This window comes from Microcebus murinus, chromosome 10 (assembly GCF_040939455.1).
Source record: "Microcebus murinus isolate Inina chromosome 10, M.murinus_Inina_mat1.0, whole genome shotgun sequence".
Lineage (NCBI taxonomy): Eukaryota > Metazoa > Chordata > Mammalia > Primates > Cheirogaleidae > Microcebus > Microcebus murinus.
Genome location: NC_134113.1, coordinates 10107782 through 10131282, shown reverse-complemented (window position 1 = coordinate 10131282; position 23501 = coordinate 10107782). Strand labels below are relative to the sequence as shown.

The 23501-nt window shown below is 51.3% G+C and overlaps 1 protein-coding gene across 4 annotated transcripts in view; it reads right to left on the bottom strand.

The window, feature by feature from the left end:
- The window catches only part of PLA2G6 (phospholipase A2 group VI), a 45923-nt gene extending 23129 nt beyond the window's left edge, over positions 1–22794 (bottom strand). For 2 of the 4 annotated variants that reach the window (XM_012741891.2, XM_012741895.2), the window contains exons 1-4: positions 22717–22794; positions 11836–12089; positions 1244–1459; positions 70–253 (exon numbers count right to left, since the gene is read on the bottom strand). In XM_012741891.2, coding sequence (XP_012597345.1) covers positions 70–253; positions 1244–1459; positions 11836–12044 — 609 coding nt within the window. In that variant the 5' untranslated portion in view covers positions 12045–12089; positions 22717–22794. Of the gene's footprint in view, positions 1–69; positions 254–1243; positions 1460–11835; positions 12224–22716 lie in introns of all 4 variants that reach the window. The other 2 variants (XM_012741890.3, XM_012741894.3) reach the window with 1 other exon arrangement.
- Positions 22795–23501: the final 707 nt, after the last annotated feature.

Sequence of the window (23501 nt, the reverse complement as noted above, 5' to 3'; positions counted from 1 at the left end):
GGGGCCCAAAGAGAACTGTGGGCACAGGGAGGTGTCAATATCAATCACCCTGCCCCTCCCCTCACTTACCTGCAGCACCTGGGAGTTGTCCCCTTGGACGGCATAATGGAAGGCGGTCTCTCCCTTGTTGTCGCTGACATCCATCTGGGCGTGGCAGTGCTGCACCAGCTCCACCAGGATCTCCCCGTCACCCTTGCGGCAGGCCAGGTGCAAGGGGGTGCAGCCCTCCTCATTCTCCGTGCTATTGGCGCAGCTGCAGGGGAGGGCAGGGAGGTGAGCAGCCATATGGCACAAGGCGGCAGGGGTGCTGGGACACCCAAGCGCAGAGCAGGAAATTCAACATTCCGGGGTGTCTGAAAGCATTCCTGCCATGCTCAAGCTGGCTGGTTCAGACTCAGGGCTGATTCACAATTCACTTCTATCTGATGTGACTTGTATTGGGTTTTAGTTTGGTTTGCACACTTGTATGAGAGATGTGCCTCAGACCCACATCAGCACGAAGTGGGCAGTGCGGTGGCACAGAAAAGGGTGGTGGGATGCAGAGATCTCCCTAGCCTGGGGCAACTCACTTAACCTCTCTGGGCTTCAATATCCACACCACACAGCCTACTGTGCCTGGCCTAGGGAATGGACAGAGCTAAGTGAGATTAGGTGCCATGCTGTCTGAGATCGTGCCTGTAAACTGTAAAGTGCGGTGAAGTTTTGAGCTCTGGGCCCAGGAGCTGAACCGAGCTGCCTGGGGTAGACAATCGGAGGAGGTGTGGCTACCCTGGGTGAGATGGCCAACTAGTGTCCTGCGCAAGGGCAGGCACCGTGCCCTCACCAGGCGGCAACAGCTGATATACCTGCTGGCTGAACAGACGTACAGAAAGAGGCATTCCGGCTTCCAGAAGGGCTACCAGATCTGGAAGGAGATTCCAAGGATCTGAGCCTCTCTTGAGCCCTCTCTGGCTGACGACTTGCTCTCTTTGGGATGATGATAATTCCCCAAGGTTGGAGGATTCCGTTTCATGGTAGGTATATATCAGCTCCCAGAGGCTGGCACTAGGCAAGCACTTAGACATGTGACATCGCTCCTTCTGATCTTAGTCAGCGTCCCTATGCTCTAACCTGGGAGCAATGCTGCTTCTTTATAAGTCAAACTTGGAGGAGAACTGAGGCAGAACCAACAGACACCCCACGGTCCCATCTGCCCACACAAGTGGGCAAAACCCTTGCCCAGACGCTCGTGTCCCCTGCCCACCTGATGACGCGGCTGTGATGGAAGCATTCGCGGATGCCCAGCTCCACCGCCAAGTGCGCCGCCGACCAGCTGGGGTGGTTGCGGATGAGGTCGGTCAGGTGCTGCAGGACCTCGGTGTGCATCACGTGGGCGGAGCTCTCGTAGAAGGGCGGCAGCTGGGAGGTGTACTGCTGGAAGTTCACCAGGGCATCCGCCTCCGACTCCAGCTGGAAGAGTCTGCAGAGCCAGGACAGAGGAAGACACAGAAATGAGCCAGGTGGGACCCTCAGCCCCCACCCTGCTGGAATCAGAAGGCTGCGGCCTGCCCAACTCCAGCCTGAGTCCCCTACCTGGGGCACACGCACGTCTATACACATCTAAATGGAACTCAGTTTGGACTTTTATTTTTGAAATGACTTTCTTTTCTTTGGTACCATCTTGTGGTGGTTTTACATTAATATTTTATTTTACCAGCTCTGTCATATCCACTTTCTCATTTAATTGCCACATCTGAGAACTCCAGCCTCAAGTACTTAGCCTTTTGTACATCGTAGGAACTAAATAAGTGCTGTTTAACCTAAACGTTCAGCAACACAATATTATATAAATTGTGGTACACCTACATAATGAAATACTGTGCAGCCATTAAAATGAAATATTAAAAGAACAGGGAAATATTTAACGTTAAGTAAAAAAGTAGGATACAGATTATATATAACACATTGTGATCCTAACCGTGTAAAAAAAAGGATGGAAGAAAAAGTGACAAAATGAGCAGGGAAGCATGATAAATAATTTAACTGTTCTCTTTGATCCATTGTGTAGTTTCTAAATCTTCTATAATGAACATGCATTATTTTTATAGGCAGAAAAAAGTTTTGTCCAAGTCTTGCTATAAGTTGCTGTGTGACCTTGGGGAAACCTTTTCCCTCTCTGAGCCCCATATGAAATACGAGACTAACTGTACCTATCCTACTGACCTCCCAGAGGGGCTGTGAGGATAGATGAGAAAGTTCTGCAAAAGCACTTTCAAAACCATAACCATTACATGTCAGCGAATGTTGCTTGAAGTTCTGACTAGGGCTTTCAACACACCAAAAGGTTTTGCCTTAAATACCCCTACAAGCCTGCAGTCAGGCGGGGTCCAGTGCAGTGCTGGCTCAACAGCGCTGGCCTGTCCTTCCCAAGGGAGTGCAACCGCGTAACAAATATCCACTGAGCATATGATCTGTGCCTGATGCCATTCTAAATGGAGAGGTAAATTAATGAACATAATACATAAAATGCCCCGTCCTCCTGGAGCCTATGTAATTACGGGGAGATCAACAAAATGAGTAAAGTAAAAAAGCAAAATAAAGAAGTACATGAAGTAGACTATAAGGTAATCAGTGCACCAGAAACAAGAAGAAGAAAATAGGAAAGGAGGAGGTGGAAGGAAGCCATTGCTCATTCCCCTTGGCTGGTTTTCCCCCATCTCACCAGACTCTTAACTCCACGGTGCTCCACGCCAAATGCCACCGACATGTCAGATATAATGACAATTGAAAACTGATCACTGTGGGCCTGAGTGACCTTGACAAGAGTGCTTTTAGTGAGTGGTGGGCGCCCAAGCCTGACAGGAGTGAGTTTAACAAAGAATGGGATGTGAGAAGTTGGCGACAGCTAGTATAGAGAAGATTTTTGAGGCGTTTTGCTGCAGAGGAGAGCAAATAAAAGGAGTGATAGCTAATGGGGAAAGTTTCATCAAGCATTGGAATGCTGATGGGAATGGCCCAGAAGAAAATGGCTCTCTGAGGACTTCCACTTCCATGAATGGCTCCAGGTAATGTGAAACAGACCACCTACTGAGGACAACCAGAAATGCTGGACAAATTATAAAAATCATCTGCTTACGGACACTGGATACCTAAAAAGACAGTGATGAGTTACCAGGCTGGAAGAATTAATGGAAACCCAGGAACTGAGACCAGTGTTCAGGCTGCTATTACTTGAGAGGATGGGGGACATGCAGCACCTTTAGCAGCCTCAGGGGCTCAGGACACGGGGACAGGAGTCCAGGGATCTGCCAAGGAGAGAGTCCTGATGAGCATCTCTTATTTTGGGCTGGGATTCGAAGGACTACAGCCTAGGAATAAGGGTGAGCCATACATAGACAGACCTTCCCAGGGACTGTAGCTTGGCCTCAAATAATTTCAGTTCCAGAAATTGGACTGAGGTTATCCTGATTGAGAGTGTTCCCAGATACCTGGGAGAAGCAAAAATAAATCCCCTCTGAATGAAGAAATTTCAAACTAGGCTTCACATTACCTCTACAGTACAAATACGCAAAGCGTATTTGCAAAGAGAATGCCCAGCACATAATCAAAACTCACCAGGCACATGTAGAGATAAGACATGAAAGAAAACCAACAGAAACAACATCTAACAGAAACAGATCTATAAGTGGAAGGTTGGGGGGCTATAAATACTGAAGTTATCTGACACAGACTTTAAAATAAACTGTGATAATATTCAAGAGGTTAAAACAGGAAATTTAGAATTTTGGCAAAGAACTTTAAACTATATAAAAAGAGAATCAAATGGAAACTACAGAATTAAAAAGTACAACTTCCAAAATCAGGACCTCAATAGGTAGGTGTAATAGCAGATTGGACAATGCTGAAGAGAAGAGGAAGATAGGTCAGGAAAGAAACAGAATAAAGCATAGAGAGACAATAGGATGGAAAATACAGGAAAGTGGATGAGACATACAGCACATAATGAAAAAATCTAACATATGGATAAGTGGAAAACGACAAGTGGAACAGAAAACAATGAGATGGAAGCCATATTTGAAGAATTGACGTCTGCAAACTTTCCAAAACTTATTTTTAAGAAACACATTATTCCATTGATTTAAAATACCCTATAAGCTTCCCCCAAAAAACAAAACAAAAATAAAACAAAACAACGACAAAACCAGAAATCCACACTTAGGCACCTTGTGGAGGTTTTAAAACATGGCCCCCAAATCTCTGATACTCCTGCTAAGCAGTGGGAATTTATATCTCTTTACCCTTTACTCTGGCTCTGTAACTGCTTTACCAACAGAATGTGGCAAAAGTGATGCTGTTCTGGTTTCCAGACGGAGGCCTTAGGAGACTGGCAGTTTCTACTTCTTTTCTCTTGGGGGCCAGCCATCATGCCATGGGGAAGCTGAGGCAATCCATGGAGAGGACTCTTGGTCCTGGACCCCTGGCCCTGGGTGAAATCCTAGCCAGCATCTAGCACTAACTTGCCAATTAATCCTTTGCACTAGGATGAGGAGCAGCTCATATGTCAAGCCACACTCGAAACAGTTTCACCACGGAGGGAAGGGGGATTTTTGTCTATTTTTCCAGTATCTTTTCTTTTCATTAGCATGAAAGGACAAGTAAAATGTAAATGTAGAGATGGTACACTAACTTCCAAGGGTAGATTATTAATCACTAACTTAGAGCAACGTTTAGATGGAAAGCTCCATATAATCACACAAAGATTGTGTTGTTTGTTCTAACAGAAAAATCAATGGAAGAAGAGAGATGATTTATATTTGCGAAACATGTGAATGTAAACCAGGTCTTCATGTGGGTCAATGTTTCAAAAACTATCACACCACGAAAAATTATAGAGATTAAAATTACTCTTTGAATGTATCGATAATTTGAAATATTAAAAAAATCCAATAAATAAGTTTGTATGAAAAGAAACTCCAGTTTTTTATTCTACTGCCATGCTTTGTAAAATCTGGGGTATTTAAAAAATTAAATCCCGAGTAGAGTAAAGGAATCGAGAAAAAAGCAAGCGAGTGCAAAGGGTTAATTATATGTGAGTCACCTTAGAATCGATCCTGCAGGAGGCTCCCCAGCGGATGCCACATGGAGTGGAAATGAGACTTCCCATTGAGCTCTGCTCAAACTGCACATTTGTGGGCTAAATGATTATTCTCATAAGCCACTAAATATTGGAGTAGTTTCTTACATAACAATAACTGATAATGATACATGTAGTTCAACATATTGTAACGCAGTAATAACTGATATATATCCCATATTATAACTGCTGAAAACAAAATACAAGGAGAAAATATTTAAAACAGCAGAGGAAAAAAGTTATCTTTAAAGGAAAACATTAGAATGACAGCTGACTTCTCAACAATGAAAGCCAGAGATAAGGGATGGTCAAATAGGCATGACAGAATGAAGCATCATTGCATGCTAAATGCGTGGGCTTAATCTAAGTAAATATTGATTGTATAAAGTCCTGTTGGGTTTTAGATAAAAACAAAATAATAAAAAAAACCCAACACATGACATAGAAGCCTGGAAAGGGATAAATGGAGTTTAAGGTTCTAAGACCTTCTGCAAGATGCTAGTGTACCAATTATACAGATCAGTAAACCAAGAATGTATCTTTTAATGTCTAGAGTTCTGTCAGGAACTCTGAAAGGTTTCAGATTTTGCCCTACTTGCAAACTAACAAGTTAGCCTGACACAGTTTCATGGATGCTGGTAGAAGACACAAGATTCCTGGGTCAAAGACAAAGGGCAGTTTATTACTCACGGCAATAAGAGGAGCCAGAGTACCAGTATTTGTGCCAATTTCCTGGGATCCAATTCCCAGAGGGTGACATGAAGAGGGTCAGGTGACACTTGCTAATGTTGCATTACAAGAAAGAAACCCTGAGCTTGGAAACCTGAATAATCAGCAATAAGCTAACCTAAGTTTTACTCCAGAAGAGGATAACTCACTCCCTGTAAGTCAGGAAATAAAGAAATCCTAGGGCCTGTGCAAATTTTTTAAACATTTTTTTTGTTACTGCCATCGGTTTTCCCTAAATATAAGATAAAATATGATTTATTTGCAGGTATAAAATATAAAGTCCAGGTCAGGGCCACAAGCCCTCATGACCTAATCACCTCCCAGTGCCCCATCACATTGGGGATTAGGGCTTCAACATGGGGGGTGGGGGCACATTCAGTCTAGAAAATATATAGTAGAAAAGGGGAAAGCGTTACGTAGGAGGAAGGGGAAAGAATTGCCGAAATGGTGCTGTGAAGTGGATGAGAGGGGATGACAGTCTTGAGCTGAGGGACTAGCCTCAGCTGGACACAGGACGGTGGTGACAACAGGGAAGGCCGAGCAGGTGGGTACAGAGCTGGGGAGACGGGGTGGAGGGAGCTGTGGTAGTTCTCTTCTCTTCCTGCTGTTTCTATCTTCTCAGGGAGACAAAAGCAAGGCCAAGGCCGTCAGCTGAGAGTAAACTCAGAGGGGAGGGGCGGTTGGGGACAGAGGGAGGTGTGGCTTCCCCACTGGAGAACGCAGGAACAGAGAAATGCAGGAGGGCGTCGGGCCACACCGCAGGCAGCAGGAAGGTGTGTTGGCCCGGCCAGGCCACAGCGGAGAACTAGGAGAACTAGGACGGGCTGGGTTTGCCGAGCCCTTGTGATGGAGAGTGGTAAAGTATAGGTGAGGGAGTGCTGCACACAGTGGGCGAGAAGTGAGGCGGCAAAAGGCACGGGGCTGGGGAGAGGGGCAGAAGACGTGTGGAGCCAGAGGACAGGAGGAGACGAGCTGGATGACAGGAAGTGGAGACGGGAGAGTGGGGTGCCTGAAACTGCATTTGCGGAAGAGCTGCTGTCACTGGAGATGACGATGTGTGGCGCACAGCCGGGTGGAAGAGGAGAGCCCAGGAACCGGACGCCACACAGAGTTGGGGGCTCATCCCTTTGGGAGTGTGGGGGAGCACCTCAAGGTCACAGATGCCCACCCCAGGATTCAGAATGGGTAATACTGTAGGGTGACATGAGATTCGAGGCTGGGGTGAGGAGGCCCCTACTCCAGGCCCAGAGGGCTGCACAGCACGCAGTGCCCCGGGGGACAGCCAGGTGTGGGTTAGAGCAAGGAGGAGAAAGAAAGAGTCAGGGAGCAGGCGAGGACCTGGAGGAACATGGAGGCGTGTCTCTTCCCACTCTTCTAGAAGTCCGGACAAAAGCCAATCGGTCGCCAAGCCGAGAAGCCTCTGCCTCTGCGTTTGTGGGAGGCATCTGCGGATAAGTCTTAGGGGGTCTGTGAACCTCTTCAAAGGGGCAGTGTGAGCCTGTCCGCATTCCCCTGGGACTCTTAAGGGACTCCTGGGCCAAAAAATGGCCAAGCACTCCCAGGCTGGAGGAGTGTCTAACTCTCCTGTTTCAAAGCCCTTCCTCCCCTGCAGGGTCTCCAAAGGGCCTCCTCTACCCTTCCAGGTCTTTGACTGTGACATGCCCTCTCCCTGCAGGGCCCTTCCCCTCATGCCCTCTCCTGGTGGAGTCCCGCAGACCCCGAAGGTCCATCTCTACCCAACTACCCTAAGCGGAGCTCTTTCCCCAATCCCTCCTGTCAAGCACCCTTAACCTTCAGCGATCACGGATCCATTCACCCGGTGAGCAGGTATCTCCCGTGCATCTACAGAGCGCCTGGCCCGACGCCCGGCACTAGGAACACAGAGGGACTCAGCACAGGCCCTGCCCCTTGGGAGCGCTGTGGCCCAGAATGGGAAACAGACAGGGAGGCAGACACACAGCAACCTGAGGCAAGAGGGGCTGCCCAGGAGTGTGGACGGCTGAGGGGAACGAGGACAGGCCCACACGACAGGGAGGACTCAGGGAAGGGCATTCTTAGCAGCGGAGAAAGTGAGAGCAGAGAAAGCTGCGTCAAGGGGCGAGGCCTGTTTGGGGAACATAAAAGCTGCCCACGCTCCCATCCAAACATCTATCTCATGAACGCCGGGCACAGACCCGCCCTCTCCAGCTACTGCCGAGCTCTCTGCGGGCAGAGACCTGCCGTTTTTAGCTCTGCTCGGCGAAGATGTCACATTGCTGGATAAACAGAAAAAAGTGCAAAGCGGCCGGGCCACGGGCCACTCCCCTGTCTGAGGTTTCCTGAGAAGCAGTTTCGGGGCAAAGTCCCAGTCCAGGCGGCCTCAAAAGTTAGTCCCCTTAAGGGTGCGGAGGCATCGATCACATACATTGATCACCCTTCCGAGGACTCCTGGGAGGTCCAGCCCCGTCTCTGCTGAGACACCAGTGAGAGGCTGCCAGTTTCATCAAATGTCATATGTTACAAGTAAATATCAGCAGTAAATGATTAATTTGTACCAGGAACGGAAGTATTGATGCTATCACAATGTACACAGCAATGCCACAAGCAACTGTCTGGGGCGCACACCGGAAGAGCCAGGGCCTTGTGCCATGTCAGGCGGGGAGGGCCCAGGGTCAGCCCAGCTCGCCACAATGCAAAGTGGCCCTGGTGTCAGAAAGGGAAGATGGTGGAGTCTAGAGCCAAGCGCTGGAGCTCGACTAACTCTGCCCCTGACCAGCTGTGCGACCTTAGGCAAGGCACTCAAATTCGGCAAGCCTGTGCTCCTCACCTGTGAGAGGGCTCGCAACACCCTGCCTCCCGGGACTGTTGTGAGGATATAGTGATTTAACACCTAGTGCCCAGCACGCAGTATGCACTAAGGGACTGCAGATGCCACTGCCGCTGGTGGCACCTTATCAGCCGGGGTCCAGTCTCTCCACCCAGCAGGAGTGCTGTGGACTCACAGGCCTTGGGGAATCAAACCCGAGAATTCAGGAGACCCGCCTACTCAGATTCCATCCCCTATGCAGAAGCTAAGCCTGACAGCTCACTGCAGCAACAGAGCAACAGAACACCTCCACCTGCAGCCTGACAAGGTGGCAGGACCTTGATATCTACTCTAAAACACTTAAAGTACTTTGGGGACAGTCCAAAGCTCCCCAGCGAAATAAAGGGGGAGGAGACATGTAGAAGGCACCGGAAGAAGAAGTCTAGTGCACCAGGCCCTCTCTCCACATACTGCGACACAGGTCCTGCCCTTCCAGGGTCTGTGGCCTGCCAGGAAGGCAGGCTATGCACTGCAGCGGGGGCCTTGGGGACACACAGCAGAAGCACACCCTCAAGCCCTCAGGTCAGGAGAGGGCAAGCAGAGGACAACAGGCAAAGGAAGGGGACACCAGGCAGAGGGAAGAGCCCGGGCAAAGGTCTAGAGCGCAGGGTGGCACGAGCTAGGGCCAGAGAGACGAGGCTGGATCGCACAGGCCCCTCTAAAGCCTGCTAAGCACCTGATGTGTTAAGGAAACAGGAAGCCCTTGAAGAGCTACGCAGAGGAGTGACTGATCACATCTGTCCTCTGGAAAGAGTGCTGTGACAGCAGCTCAGAAGAGGAGGAGAGGAGAGCAAGACCCCAGGCCGAGCGACAGGCCAGAGGGTTCGGTGCAGCAGGTCCACGTGTGCAATGACCACAGCCTGGAGAAGTCTGCCAGCAGCAAAATGGACAGTGACAGGACCTCAGGCTTCAGACTGGCACACGGCTGTCTGGAATACAGGCGACCCTTCCCAGCCTCCCTTTTGGCTAGCTATGGCTTTGGGACCGAGTTCTGGCCAGTGGGAGTTAGGTACAAGGCATGTGTACAGCCTCCGAGAAGTGTCCCTAAAGAGAAGGAACATGCCATTCTTCATCCTGCCCTTCCACCTTCCCACTGGCTGGAAAGGTGAGTGTGATGGCTGGATCTGGCGCAGCCATCTGGGATGAGGCCATTTGCTAAAATGGAAATGCTTGGGTGGGGGTAGGTTAGGGAAGAGAAGATGAAAAAGACTCCAGAGCCAAGTTAGGGATGTCAGGAGTTTCGAGAGGAGAGAATGTGCTTAGCTTGAAACCCCACCCAGTGCTCCTTATTCTGCCTAAATACCTGGAAACAACAAGCAGCACAACAGGGAAATGGACTGGGAAGCAGAAGACAAATTCTGTTTCTGCACTGCCTTCTGTGCAGCCTAGGATGCATCACTTGTCATCACTGAGCCTCGTTTTTCTCATCCATAAGATGGGATGCTGCCTTTCTTGCCTACCCCCGTGGGTCGGTGGAGGATGTGCTAACATAACACAGGGAAAAGCATTCTGCAAACCAGAAAGCACTGTCCAACTAAGGGCAGACCTGGCTTAGGGGCAGCTAACAGACTGTTGGCAAAGGGTTGGACCCCAGGGATGGAGGTCTGCCTACACTGGCACTCAAGCAGACTGAGACAAATCTGGAATCCTGGCACAAAACATTAACAATGGACAGCACTTGGTGATTATTTGCACGTGGAGGGTGGTGGCATTACCAGGCCAGAGCATGTCAAAAGTGGGGCTGAGTGGCCCTCCAAGGAGTGGACCTATGGCCCCGGCCAGCGCTATCTTCCCAGGAGGCCTCGGGTGCAGGACTGCAGGAGGGGCCTGGAGGTGCAGGTGCAGGCCGGCCCCATGTGGAGCCAGCCCTGACCACAGCCAGCTGGAGGGCGGCCAGCACGTGCCCGTTGGCACTCGGGCCAACTTGGACTGGCCCTGCTGTGTTAAAACTGGTTTCTGGACTGGCCGCTGAGCTGCATTCTTAGCCCAAGCATGTGCTGTGGGTGCCTCTGCCTCAGTTTCCTTGTGTAGCCAGGCTCTGAAATCTCACGTGATTGGCTGGAGCCCTGGTATCTGCCTTGCTCTTCTCCTAGAGGTGGGCCCTGGTCCCCCAGCTTGCCACCTGCAGAAACGCCTGCTGCCACGCCTCTTCAGTCAGAGTGTCCCCTGCTGGCCCCCCAGGCCCACTTCTCACCAAAGCCCTGGAAGTAGCTAGGGTCTGGCCATAGCCATCTGCCTCCAGGCTCACACCTCATGCCTCTACGTGGCTGGAACGACCTTATCCACTTTATTCTGCCAGACAGACTCTCTTCCTTCTTCCAAACGCAGAGTAGCTCTTGATTATATCCTTGTGGTCCCTGCTGTTCCCTGGGCTCTACCCTGTCAAGCACTCCTCATGTGCTCGGGCGCTACAGTGCCTGTTTGCAGGGGCAACAGACTGCACATTCCAGACTGCACGTTCCTTAAAGATACAGGCCACATCTGCCATCCCGCAGCGCCAGCTGGGCCCGGCCCAGAGCCTGAGACTCCAGAGACACTGGAGGTGCTGGGTGCGTGTTGGATGAGTGGCTGGCGCGACAGCCAGATGAATGAGCAAGGAGAAAAGGGGTATCAGTATGAGCCCAACTTCGGGCCAGTCTGCCCAGCTCTAGCCCACACTGCAGCCTTGCTTACTGCTCTCCCTGCTCCCACCCAGCTCTGCAGCTGGCCCGGGGCCCGCGGCCCTGTCCTGGCTCCCTACCCTTCCCTTCTGGCCCAGGGCAGCCCCAGCATGGCCTGAGAAGTGACAGCTCTGTCCAATCCTTACAGGCCCTTCTGAACAAACACAGCCCCCTGAGGACAGCAGTGCCTGTAAGGACAGAGGCTAAAGGTCATCCCAGTGGGCCTTGCCTGATCTGGCCCTCTCACCTCCCCGTCCTTCCTCCTTCCCGTGCCCTGCGCAGGCCGAGCCCCGGGTGGGGACACCCCAGCCTTCCATCCTGAGCCCCTGCGCTGGGACCCTGATGGTCTACAGTAGAGTCTCCCCTCTGCCCTGCCCTGTCCACGCCCCTCGAGGGAGACCCACAGAAGCTGCTTCATGGCCAAGGGACCTCCAGTGAGGTCTGGGGGTCAAGGAGAGAAGTGCGTGGCCCAGCTCGTCATCACCCACCGGAATCCACTCTGTGAGCTCTTGGGGTTGACCAGGACGCAGTCCCACGTGCGACCGGGAGTGTTCTGGAACAGAATCAGCTGCCCTTCCTCCCGAACCCGGCCACTCGAGGTGTAGTCAGCCACGGCTATCTCCTTCACCCGGAACGGGTTAGAGAACAAGTTGGTGACGCTACTGAGGGTATTGACCAGGCGGCCGAAGAACTGCATCTTCTGCGGGGCAGGTGGGGAGGCCCCGCCGCCTTCCCCCTCAGTCTGGAAGAAAACGGGGTCTCTGGTCAGCCAGGCTTGGTCTCCCATGCCCACCTCACCAAGCGCAGCGGTTCCCTGCACAGACACCCAGATCGCTCCCCGCCAGCGCCATCTCCCGACGCTGGGCCTGGCGGGACCTGAAGAGGAGGGGACAGAAAGAGAAATGACACTTAGTGGGAGGTAAGAAGCGACAGAGCCCTCAGGCCAGGCGGGGCACCTAGAAGGCTGCCCTCCTGTGCTGCCACTGCGCACAGGCGACCTTACTGCCTGCCTCCGGCCCCGTGTTCCCAACAGAGACTCAGTTTCCTCATCTGTAGTGTGGGGCGGCACTGGTCAGAGGACACAGCAGATGTGAACACACATAAAGGACAACCACGCCCTGGGCAAGCGGAGGGGTCCTCACACGTAAGGCGTAGAGACAATTTTTTGGCACACAGAGAGCTCAGCATGGGCCATTTCAATGCCACAAGCAAAATCAGCGTCCTTTCTCCACCAAGAGGTTACCAGGATCATATACTCTGTCCGGGGAAAGGGGCTGGTCAGCATTTGTATAAATCCTTTGCTGCCGGATACCACCGGTTTCCCAAAGAGCTCTGAGAGAGAACACAAAAGCAAGCTCCTTGCAAATGAGTGTGAATGTAAGGTCTCAGAAACAGTGACATGTTTTGGTATAATTTTATATTGCATATCCAGAGTCATAGTTTCTACTATAGAAATTGTTTTCAGGTTAGATGATGGAATTAGATATCTCGTTATTTCCTGGGTTCCCAGAAAGCACAGTCTTCCTAGAGCACTGTAACAAAAGCCAGGCGACAACCAGCCAAGGCTGCCCTCTGTCTCTGTACCCGGACATCACCTGACAAATGAGCTTGTCAGAAGGGTGTGGTGGCTTATGCCTATAATCCTAGCACTTTGGGAGGGTGAGGTGAGAGGATTGCTTGCGGTTAGAAGTTTGAGACCAGCCTGAACAAGAGCAAGACCCCAACTCCACAAAAAATAGAAAAATTAGCCGGGCATGGTAGCCCAAGCCTATAGTCCCAGCTACTAGGGAGACTGAGGCAGGATTGCTTGAGCGCAGGAGTTCAAGGTTGCAGTGAGCTACGATGAAGCCACAGCACTCCAGCCTGGGTACAAAGCAAGACTCTGTCTCATAAACAAAACAAAACAAAACCCAGTATATCAGACACTGAGGACAGAGTGCATGGCCCCTGGGGGACAGTGAACCTCCGAGTAGACACTAGTTCACAGCCTCGTTCTGCCCTGGCCCATGTGTTGAGCAAAGGATCAACCATGAGGAGAGAAGAAAGACAAAAACGAGAGGCCCACAAAGAGCCCTCTAGAAAGAGAGCAAGGAACAGGCGCGGTGGCTCATGCCTGTAATCCTAGCACTCTGGGAGGCCGAGGCGGGTGGATTGCTCGAGGTCAAGAGTTCGAAACCAGCCTGAGCAAGAGCGAGACCCCATCTCTACTATAAATAGAAACAAATTAATTGGCCAAATAATATGCCAGCCAGGCATGGTGGCGCATGCCTGTAGTCCCAGCTACCTGGGAGGCTGAGGCAGTAGGATTGCTTGAGCCCAGGAGTTTGAGGTTGCTGTGAGCTAGGCTGATGCCATAGCACTCACTCGAACCTGGGAAACAAAGCGAGACTCTGTCTCAAAAAAAAAAAGAGAGCAAGGGGCAATCATAAGATGACATTAGGAGATGTTTACTGACCCCTTATTCCATAGGAGACCCCGAGCTAAGCACTTTATGTGACTGTCTCATTTGATCTCACAAAACCACAGGAGGTGGGCACACTGCAGCACAGGGCAGATCTGGAGCCAGACCACATTCAAATCCCAGGTGCACCACATCCGAGCTGTGTGACCTTGGGCATGTTACTTAACCTGTGTCTCAGTTTCTTCATCAATAACATAGGGACCATAACAGCGCCTCACAACAGCACGTGGTGGATAGTAAATGCTCAATAAACATTAGCTCTCTTTACTTTGATCATCCCCCCTTTATAAATAAGGCAACTGAGGCTTAGGGAACCATGACTGCAGAACTCTGAAAACATTCTGAAGCTTTATAATGTCCTTCCTTTTATGACTAGTAGTAAGATGTAGTGTGAGAAAACCGTGAGCCTCAGTTTTCTCCTGGTTTAAAATAGGGATGATGCTCATCTCCCACATACCACGAGGATTAAATGAGAACACTTGTGAGAATACCTGGGCCTGTGCTGAGCTTTCTTCTTTCTTCTGCACTTGGGGGCTATAGGGACAGAGAGGCTGGGGTACCTGTGGCCCCCTTCATAGCCAGGGGAGAGACCCCAAGGCAAGGCGTGGCAATCGGTTCCAGGAGAAGAACTCCCCAAAGTGGAAGACCTGGTACACACGTCAGTGTTCACTGTAACAGTCTTTGCTATGCCACAGAGGTTGGGCGCGGTGGCTCACGCCTGTAATCCTAGCACTCTGGGAGGCCGAGGTGGGCGGATTGCTCAAGGTCAGGAGTTCGAAACCAGCCTGAGCAAGAGCGAGACTCCGTCTCTACTAAAAATAGAAAGAAATTAATTTGCCATCTAAAAATATATAGAAAAAATTAGCCGGGCATGGTGGCACATGCCTGTAGTCCTAGCTACGCAGGAGGATCGCTTGAGCCCAGGAGCTTGAGGTTGCTGTGAGCTAGGCTGACACCACAGCACTCTAGCTAGGGCAACAGAGTGAGACTGTGTCTCAAAAAAAAAAAAAAAAATCATGTTTGTCATGCCACAGAAACTGAAGCAACCCTAAAATCCAACATTAGAAGAATGGTAAATTATGATGCATTTGCCCCAGAGACCCCGTGTGGTCATTACAAGTTGTGATTGTGAAGAGCAGAACAACTGAGGCATAGCTCACGCTGTCCCACTACAAGGCTCAGTGACATCTCTGAGTGATACGTCCATCTGGAACCCTTTCCTCCCCTCTTCTGTCTGACAAAGCCCTGAGCCTTCTTCAAATCCAAGCCTGGTTCTCACATCCTCCTTAAAATGCTCTCGGTAGACCGTCCCTGGGCCCCGGTGGCCTCTCCTCGCTCTGTGCTGCCCTCAGTGTAAACACACCTCTGCTGTCACAGCCCCATGGGTCACAGCTGCCCCTCCTGCCAGGCTGTCACAGCACCCAACCTCCCCAGCTCTTCCTGTGCTCTGGCGCGAGTCGGAGAGTTTTACGTCAATTCATCGTTTCCCCCACAGCCACCCTGTGAGACGGTTACCTTCACTGCCCCCTTTTCACAGGAGAAAACCAAGGAACTTTTTCTTTGTCATGACTTTGCCTTTCACTATTGTAAATTTTAAAACAATAAGAATAAATGTTAGCAAAGTTTTGGTGAATTTGACATTATAACATAGGTAGACATGAAACATGACACAAAAAATTTAAAAAGGACACTGTGGCAATAGATATTAAGAACATTGAATATATTATTAAATTATCTTTCTAATAGTTGAACTTTTTAATATTGATGATTTAGACATAAAGTAAGAAATTACTATATATTAGTAAAAGTTTCTTTTGTGGCCAAAAAAACCCAAAAACAAGGAACAGAGAGGTAAAGTAACGTGCCCAAGGTCACACAGCTAACAGGTGGAGGTGTGAACACTGGAGCCCAGATGGGCTGTCTAGAGTCTGAGCTTCTTAAGGGCAGCTGCTTTCAGCTCCGCACATTCACCCCAAGGCCAAAGCTTGGCACATAGGAAGTTTGTTAAAACAGAATTTAACTAAGTGCATATGATACACAGGGAAAAAGACTGATAAAAACAGCAAAATACTGAATAGATGAGGGTACTAGGTTTATGGCAATTTTTCTTTTTCCTATTTTCCAAATGGCATATAAAGTGATTATGAGTTTCAAAGAAAGTAGCAGTCTAGGGTGGGCCGCAGGGGGGCTGTAGCCAGGAAGATGGGGACCCCAGGGGGCCAGGCCTGGTCTAGGAAAAGCTGCAGAGGCTCCTGGGAAGGGCAGGGAGTCAGAAGCGCCCAGCACCCACCAGCCCAGGGTGGGAGAAGGTCACTATGAGGTGCAGCTGGATCCCAAAGATTCCCTGACCCCAGAGGAGAGACCCTTCCTGAGTGTCGCAGCACAGGTATGACAGCGCGGCCACAGAAAGGACAGACCTGGCCGGCTTCCAGCCTTCCAGGAGGGGCGTGAGGATGAAATGACGCAAGGCGGGGAAAGGGTTGCGACGCTGGCTGACCGTGGGCACACAAACAGTGGCCATTGTTATCACTAGGTGGAAGAAAGGAAATTGAAACCACCAGGCCACATCCTGGAACACTCGAGGCACTGCCAACCAGGAAGGCACAAGTGGGAGAACATGCTCACGTGTGCGCCCTTCTATCCTCCGCCACACCGGACCCCAGGGCCCAGGCTCTTCCCGGCACAGCTGCGGGAGGGGACGCCGGGGCAAGCTCCCACCCCCGTCACGCCTCACCTCCGCCCTCCCCTCCGCTCTCACAGTTTCCCACCCCTTGACCATCCCACGGGGTAGACACCTGCTTTACCTACCGACGGCAGGCCCCTCCCGCTCCTCACCTGGGCCCACTCCCTGCTGCAACCAGACCCTAAGCTCGGGCTGCAAAAGGCAGCTCTCTCAAACGCCACCAGCAGAAAGACACACACCCAAGACCTTTGGTGGTGAGGGCTGCCAGTGACAATTCTGCCTGTCTGCGCCAGGCAAGTTCCAGGTGCCAGTGTGTCTCCCCTAGAGAGAGGCCAGGTATTTTTGGCCTTTCTCTTCCTCTCTCTGCTCACCAGTCCCCCCGCAAGGCCTGGTTGTGCAGGGAAGACTTACACAGCGCCTGCTGGGCGCGAGGCTCCCCTGCAGGAGCTGGAGGCGGGAAGAGTAAGTATTATTATCCCCATTTTACAGACAAAGGAACTGAGGCCCAGAGAGGCCTGAAACTGTACGTGTTCAAAGAGCAAATTAAAGTGGGATGTGTTGATGTCAACCAAAAAAGAAAAACAAACAAACAAACAAGAAAACGTTTCTGGGAAATTAAAACCCCTGGGCCACATGCTGGGACACTTGTAGCAAGCAGTGCCAACCAGGAAGGCGGCAAGTACCCTCTGAGACCAAATGGAGATTGGAACCAACAGGTAGAGTTCCCTAGAAGTAGCCTTCTGGGTCCATAAAATGAAGTCATGGAGGGACTTAAGCCCAGCCTGTGTCAAAGAATGCATAGTCCCTCGGGGCAAGGACAGCTGGAGGAGACAACTCTTGAGCTGAACTTTGAAGGAAAAACTGGAGTTTGGCAAGGAGCCAGGCTCGGGAAGAAGCGCAGTAGAGGTCAGGGAGCCAGTAGGCAGGCGGGCAGGGAGAATCAGCCCCAAACATCTGGTTCCTCCTCGGCCAGGGCCAGCCAGGAATTCTCTGAACGACCCCAGGCAGGTGTGGGGCAAGACAGCAACTGTCCTTGCTCTCTGGCGGTTGCTCACCTGCCAAAGTAGCCAGGCAGGGGGCAGTCTTCCCTCCCCCTCCTCCCCTTTGGCTGGTTTGTGTGAAAACTGCTCTTCCAGAGTGACAGGGACCTGTGTTTTTGTCCTCTCTGATTCCTGCTGGAGCCTCGGATTGTCCTTTAGGGCCCAGCCACCCCTCTGAATGCTCAGAGCACAGGACCTGTCACTCCTGTGACCTCCCCCCCCATCACCACTGGCCTGCCCTGTAGTCGTTTCTGCACATACCCACTGTGACCAGGGTCACATCCGAGCCAGCCTCACACCCCTCTGTCCCCACCACGGGATGCAGATGGAACTGCAGCATCGCCCTACTGCCCCCAAACAGGGGAGCCCCATCACAGCCCAGACTGCACTACTGCTCCAGCCACGCCATACCATCGATCCTGCCTCAGTGTACCTCTGCGTACCTACACACGGCTCCCGTGGTTTAGACCGCACTCCCCACGTCCTCAGCCTATCTCAGAGCATGTGCTCAGTAAGGGACATTTAGACAAATGAGTAAATTCCTTCTTGTCCTTCAAGACTCAGTGCAGGTGCCACCTCCTCCAAAGATCAAGCCTGCCCTCCGTCCTCTCAGCCCAGGTGTGCATGCCCCTGCGCCTTGGCACCCACACCCCCCACGCAGGCCCAGAGCACCTGCCCTGGGAGAATGATGATAGGTCTGTGCCTTGGGTTGCCCACCTCCCCACTTGGTTTGTTTCTCCAAGCACCCAGCATGCTGTTCCTCACTCACAGGGGGTATTTAATAAATGTTTGGTAAATGAATGGGTGCGAACAAATGAATGAACCACCTATGAGCCCACAGGGCCTGGCACCTCTGAGGCAGCCCCCACACACCCTTATTCCCTTGCATGTGATACTGGCGACCACACACCCTACTCCCCACCCCCTCTGAGCTTCCAGGCCCTTCTCCATGACAGAACTGCTGTGCTCACACCCAACCAATTGCCAACTGTGCCCAAGGGGTTCACTCCTGCACCAGGAGAGCCTTTATCCAGCACCAACTGTGCTCCAGGGGTGGCACTAAGTGCTGGGGCCAGTCCCTCCCCAGGACCGATCCCTCCCCTTTGGTCTGGAAAGTTCTGCTCTACATACCATCAAGGGGCTTAAGCTGAGCTCATTCCTATTTCAAACAGGAAAAACTCTTCAAGCCCTCTGCTTCCTTCTTCACTAAGCTGAGGTCAGAGAAGCAGGACAGCTGCCCAGGAGGTGCGTGACAGGAGCCCACAGGCAGCGGGCCAGGAAGCAGACCTCACAGGACTGGCCACGTGGGGGATTCTAGGCACACACACAGAACTGCCCGAGGTGGAACTCGGGCCTCACGAGCCTGGGCTGACAGGATGTCCCATGATTGGAACAATCCTGGACAGTCCTGGCAGCAGGACAGTGACACCCTCCTGAGCAGCCGACACCTCCTCCCACCCCATCATGACAGAGCAGGCTGAGAATGCAGGGTCTGTCCAGAGCGCCAGGCCTGCCCTGACTTCCTTCCCGTGGCTCTCGCCGCCTGGCACGTGCGCACACACACGCACGCAGGCACCACACGCTGGCCCCCGGCCTCTCACAGGGTCACTCGCTTCATGGCTGGCAAAGGGTCTTCACGCCTGTTAGCTGCCTCCAAGCTCACAAGGAAACAGGGAAGGTGCCATCATTATCCCTGTTGGGCATATGGGGAGATCAAGGCCCAGAAAGAGGACACGGGGCTCTGGCCTGCGGGCTAGATGCATGCCTCTTTCCTCTGACTCCCCAGCGGCACCGGGCAAAGGGCCCACCACACAGCAGGTGCTCAATTGGTGTGTAAACAAACACTGAATAAAAAGTAGGGGTCACATCAGGTGTCGGTCATTAGCTTTCATGTGAGCCTCTGGACCGCCAAGGCTGCCTCCCCCCAAAACGTCCCTCAAAATGTTCACTCTGACCCCTAGCTCCCTCCAAACTCTTTCTCAAGCGAGTGAGGAACGGGAAAGGTCTCGCTCCCATCACCCTTCACCCAACAGCGCTGCCACCTTCATGCAGCACCCACCAAGCGCCAGCTGCCTCGCCAGTGTCTGAGGTGAACAGCCACACTTAATCCTCACGACACCTGTAGAGGGCTAGTATGACCCGTATTATGCACAGGAACTGGGGCACAAGATTATATAATTTGCCAGCATCTGAGCCCAGCTGGGGGGAATCCGGTGCCCCCGCTCTTAGTCTGCAAACTGCCTTCAGAAGTCGGAATGGGAATGGCTGAGTGAGGGTGGATTTTCAGTGTTTTCTACTCGAAAGGCTAAGGCCCTCAGCTCAAAATGTGCTGCTATTCACACAAGCCCGAGCAAAATGTTCTTTCACAAAAGAAAAAAGTGTCTCTTTCATTCACTCTGCTTGGCTGGACCTCCCCAGAAGCGAACTGCCCCAGAACCGCTGCTGGAGTTCCCAAGGGCAGGAGGCGTGGGGACTAGGAGAGCCTTGGGCCAGTGACATGGAACAGGGTGGCCCATTTTATGATTCACCCCACAAATATTTATTGAGGACATATTGTGGCAGGCATTGTTCTAACTGCTGAGGATATAATAGCAAATAAAACAGACAAAATCCCTCCTGCCCTGCTGGAATTGATATTTTAGAGGGCTATAAATAATAAAGAAGATAAATAGACTAGACACACACACACACACACACACAAAGATTTTAGATGCTAGTTAACTGCTGAGGAGAAAAGTAAACCAGAAAAGAGGGATAGGAAGTGTTGAGGTGGAGACTGAAATTTTAGATTGTTTGACCAGGGAAGTCCTCACCAAGAACTTGACCTTAAATACCTGAAGGAAGAGAGGTCAAAAGTCATATGGATATCTAGGTGAAGAGCCTTCCAAGGAGAGGAAAGTGCAAGTGCAAAGGCCCTCGGGCTGGAGCATACCTGGTGAGTTCCAGGAACAGCAAGAAAGTCAGTGAGATTAAAGAGGTCACAGGGAGCCAGACACATGCAATGAGAGGAAAAGCCATTGCAGGGCTTGGAGCAAGGAGACAACATTTTAGCAAGATCACTCTGGATGGATGTGAGGTGAGGCATCAAGGAAAATCTCACAGCTTCGGCCTGAATGAATAGTAAGTACCACCATCTCCTAAGATGGGAAGGAGAAGGGAGAGACAGGTTCTAGTGGAGGGTGGGGTACGGGATGGAGGGAATGACTTTCAGGAAGTCAATTCTAATTACCTTAAGTTTGAAACACCTCAGTTCAAGGGACTAAATGAACAACTAGATATCTGAGTCTATCATTTGGGGAAGGTCTTAACTAGAGTGGGGGTTGTCAGAATAGAGACAATACTTAAAGCCACGAGACTGGATGAAGTCACCAGAGTGAAGATGGACAAAAACAAGAAGAGGCATTTAAGGCATGGCACTATGAAAACCCACTACGAAAGACACAGATCATGTTCTCCCAGGGAGTCACCCTCTACACAGTGAAGCTCATAACACAGCCTTCACTACAGCCATTGCCTACCCACTAACCCCAAACACACACACACACACACACACACACACACGCACAGCATTTAAACTCCTCCTTTCTCTATCTCTTGGTGATGTCACCGTGCTGAGTGAGAAGGAAATTCCCTTTTGGGGATACTGTCATCCAACAAAAAAGCAACCCATGGAAGGGAGAAAAAATGCCCTGGGCACTGAGACAACAGTAGCAAACCTTACACAGCAGGGCGATCACACAGGCTCTGGTGCCTCACGGTACCATATTCGGATTCCAGCTCCAACCTCATACGTGTGATCTCAGGCCACTCCCACGCCTTCTCTTCCTCATGTTAAATGTGAAAAACATTGGCTACATCAAGGGTAGCCTAGAACATCAGTCAATTGATAATTGTTGAATAAATGATGACTGAATGAATGGTAAAGATAACATATATAAAAAGCCTGACTCATCTAGTGATTAATAAACACTGCCAAATGATAAATGAAAGACAATGTCCCTCGTGCTTATCTTTCTCTCCTGTGGTCTCATTCTATCTCTTTCCCTTTCCATTCCTTTGCCATCCTGCCTATGACACAACAGCAAAATTATTCATTTTTACAGGGCCATATTGGTTACAAAGCTTTGCCTTTTACATTTTCTCATTAAAATTTTGAACCTCATGGCAGCCTTATGAGGGCAAGAAATACAGTCCCCCTGTCACAGATGAGGAAACTGAGACTTGGGCAGAAAATAGCCTCCAAACTCCAGGAACATTTTAAGGCAGAGACAATAACAAAAACACTGCATTCAGCACAAGGGTGGAGTGTCAATGTTGCCAAACCAAACCTGCCTGACATCCTGTTGGGTGGGTAGGAGGCAGGTGAGGGAAAGACCCAGAAGCTCAGGGGAAGGGAAGGTATTTGTTTGGGGTCACGTGAGTAGCCCATTAAAAATATGGGCACAGATCACTGAGCCCTGTGCCATCCCTGTCCCACACCCACAGGCTTGCCCTTGGCCAAGTCACATGGTCACCCGGGTCACAGGCTCCCTGTCATCAGCTTCCAGATCATCTGTGGGAGCAGGAGGTGGACACAGGATTGGGGGTTGGGAGACTCTGGGGTGACTAGGCTGAGGGAGCATACAGGGGGCAGGTCTAGATGAAATCTGGAGGCACTTGAGAGAGGAGAGGAGAAGGCGGGAGAAGCAGGGAGTTAGAATTGGGGACACAGAGGCCACAAAAGGAAGAATGCAGAAGAGAGACGGAGATGAAGTGGGGAATCAAGGGGGAAATCTGAGGCGGAAAATCGGGAACACTGCGAAGAGCACAGGAAAGCAGCTGGGGACAACCAGTGGGCCCCAGAGTGAAAGCTGGGGCACTAAGAGGCAGAGCTGGCGGAACGGGAGAAAGTGGTTCTCAGAACTTAGGGATACTGACAAGACACACGGAGGGGACTGGGGTAGTGAGGAGGGACCCAGGGTCGAAGCGGAGAGCGGTCACCGGATGGGAGTTGGGGGTGCCGTGGGATCAAAGGATGGACACTGGTGGCACTCAGGGATACACAAGGATCAGTGGAGGACATGCTGCAGAATCGGAGGCACAAGGAAGGTCCAAAGGAGGGTCCGGGTGAAGAGATCGGAGTCTGGGGCGCCGAGGAGGTTTGGGAAGGGATCCCAGGCCCCGAGCCCCCTGCGAGGTCACTCACCTCGGCTTACTCAGCACTTCTACTTCCTCCTACTTCCGCAAACAAACGAGCGCCGGGCCACGTGACAGCCCCGCCGGCACTCTCCGCCAATCACCGGAGCCCTAGGCCGCCGCTACGGCCCCGCCCCCACGCTGCGAGCGCTGCGCGCGAGGACGGGCGGGGGGCGGGGCTCCGCCATCTTTTATAACTGCTCGAAGGCAGGGGCTCCTGTAGCCCAGGAGGATGGGCTTTTGGCGGCAGCCAATCCTCACGGGCGGGGGGCGGCCATGTCTGTGCGGGGCGGAAGGGCCACGTGACGGCTCGTTGGCAGACATGTTGTTGAGGGGCAGGAGTATCACCCGAGTTCAACCTCTTACTAAAGCGGTCAGAGGCTTGGACTGTGAACTTACAGTTGATGACTGTTCCTAAAGCTAAAAATAAAGCCAACAAAGGCATAGTGCATAACGGGGAGGAACTTGCTTTGATTTTGCCAGATACCCCCAAGCTAGGGTTGCCAGATATAGCAAATAAAAATATAGGGTGTCCAGTTAAATTTAAATTTCAGCTAAACAACCAGCAAATTGTTGCTTACACAGTAAAATCATACTAAGTATACTATAGTGATAAAAAATTATTTGTTGTTGTCTGGCAATTCGACCCCAAGCCAATCTCAGGAAATACCCTTGGTACTTTTAGTAGTAGCTTGGATGAGTGTCTCTGTGAGCCTCAGACCCTTCATCAGAGAAGTGGACATACCCCCACACCCCCACAGGGTGGTTGTGATGACTAGAGGTAAATTAGTCCCC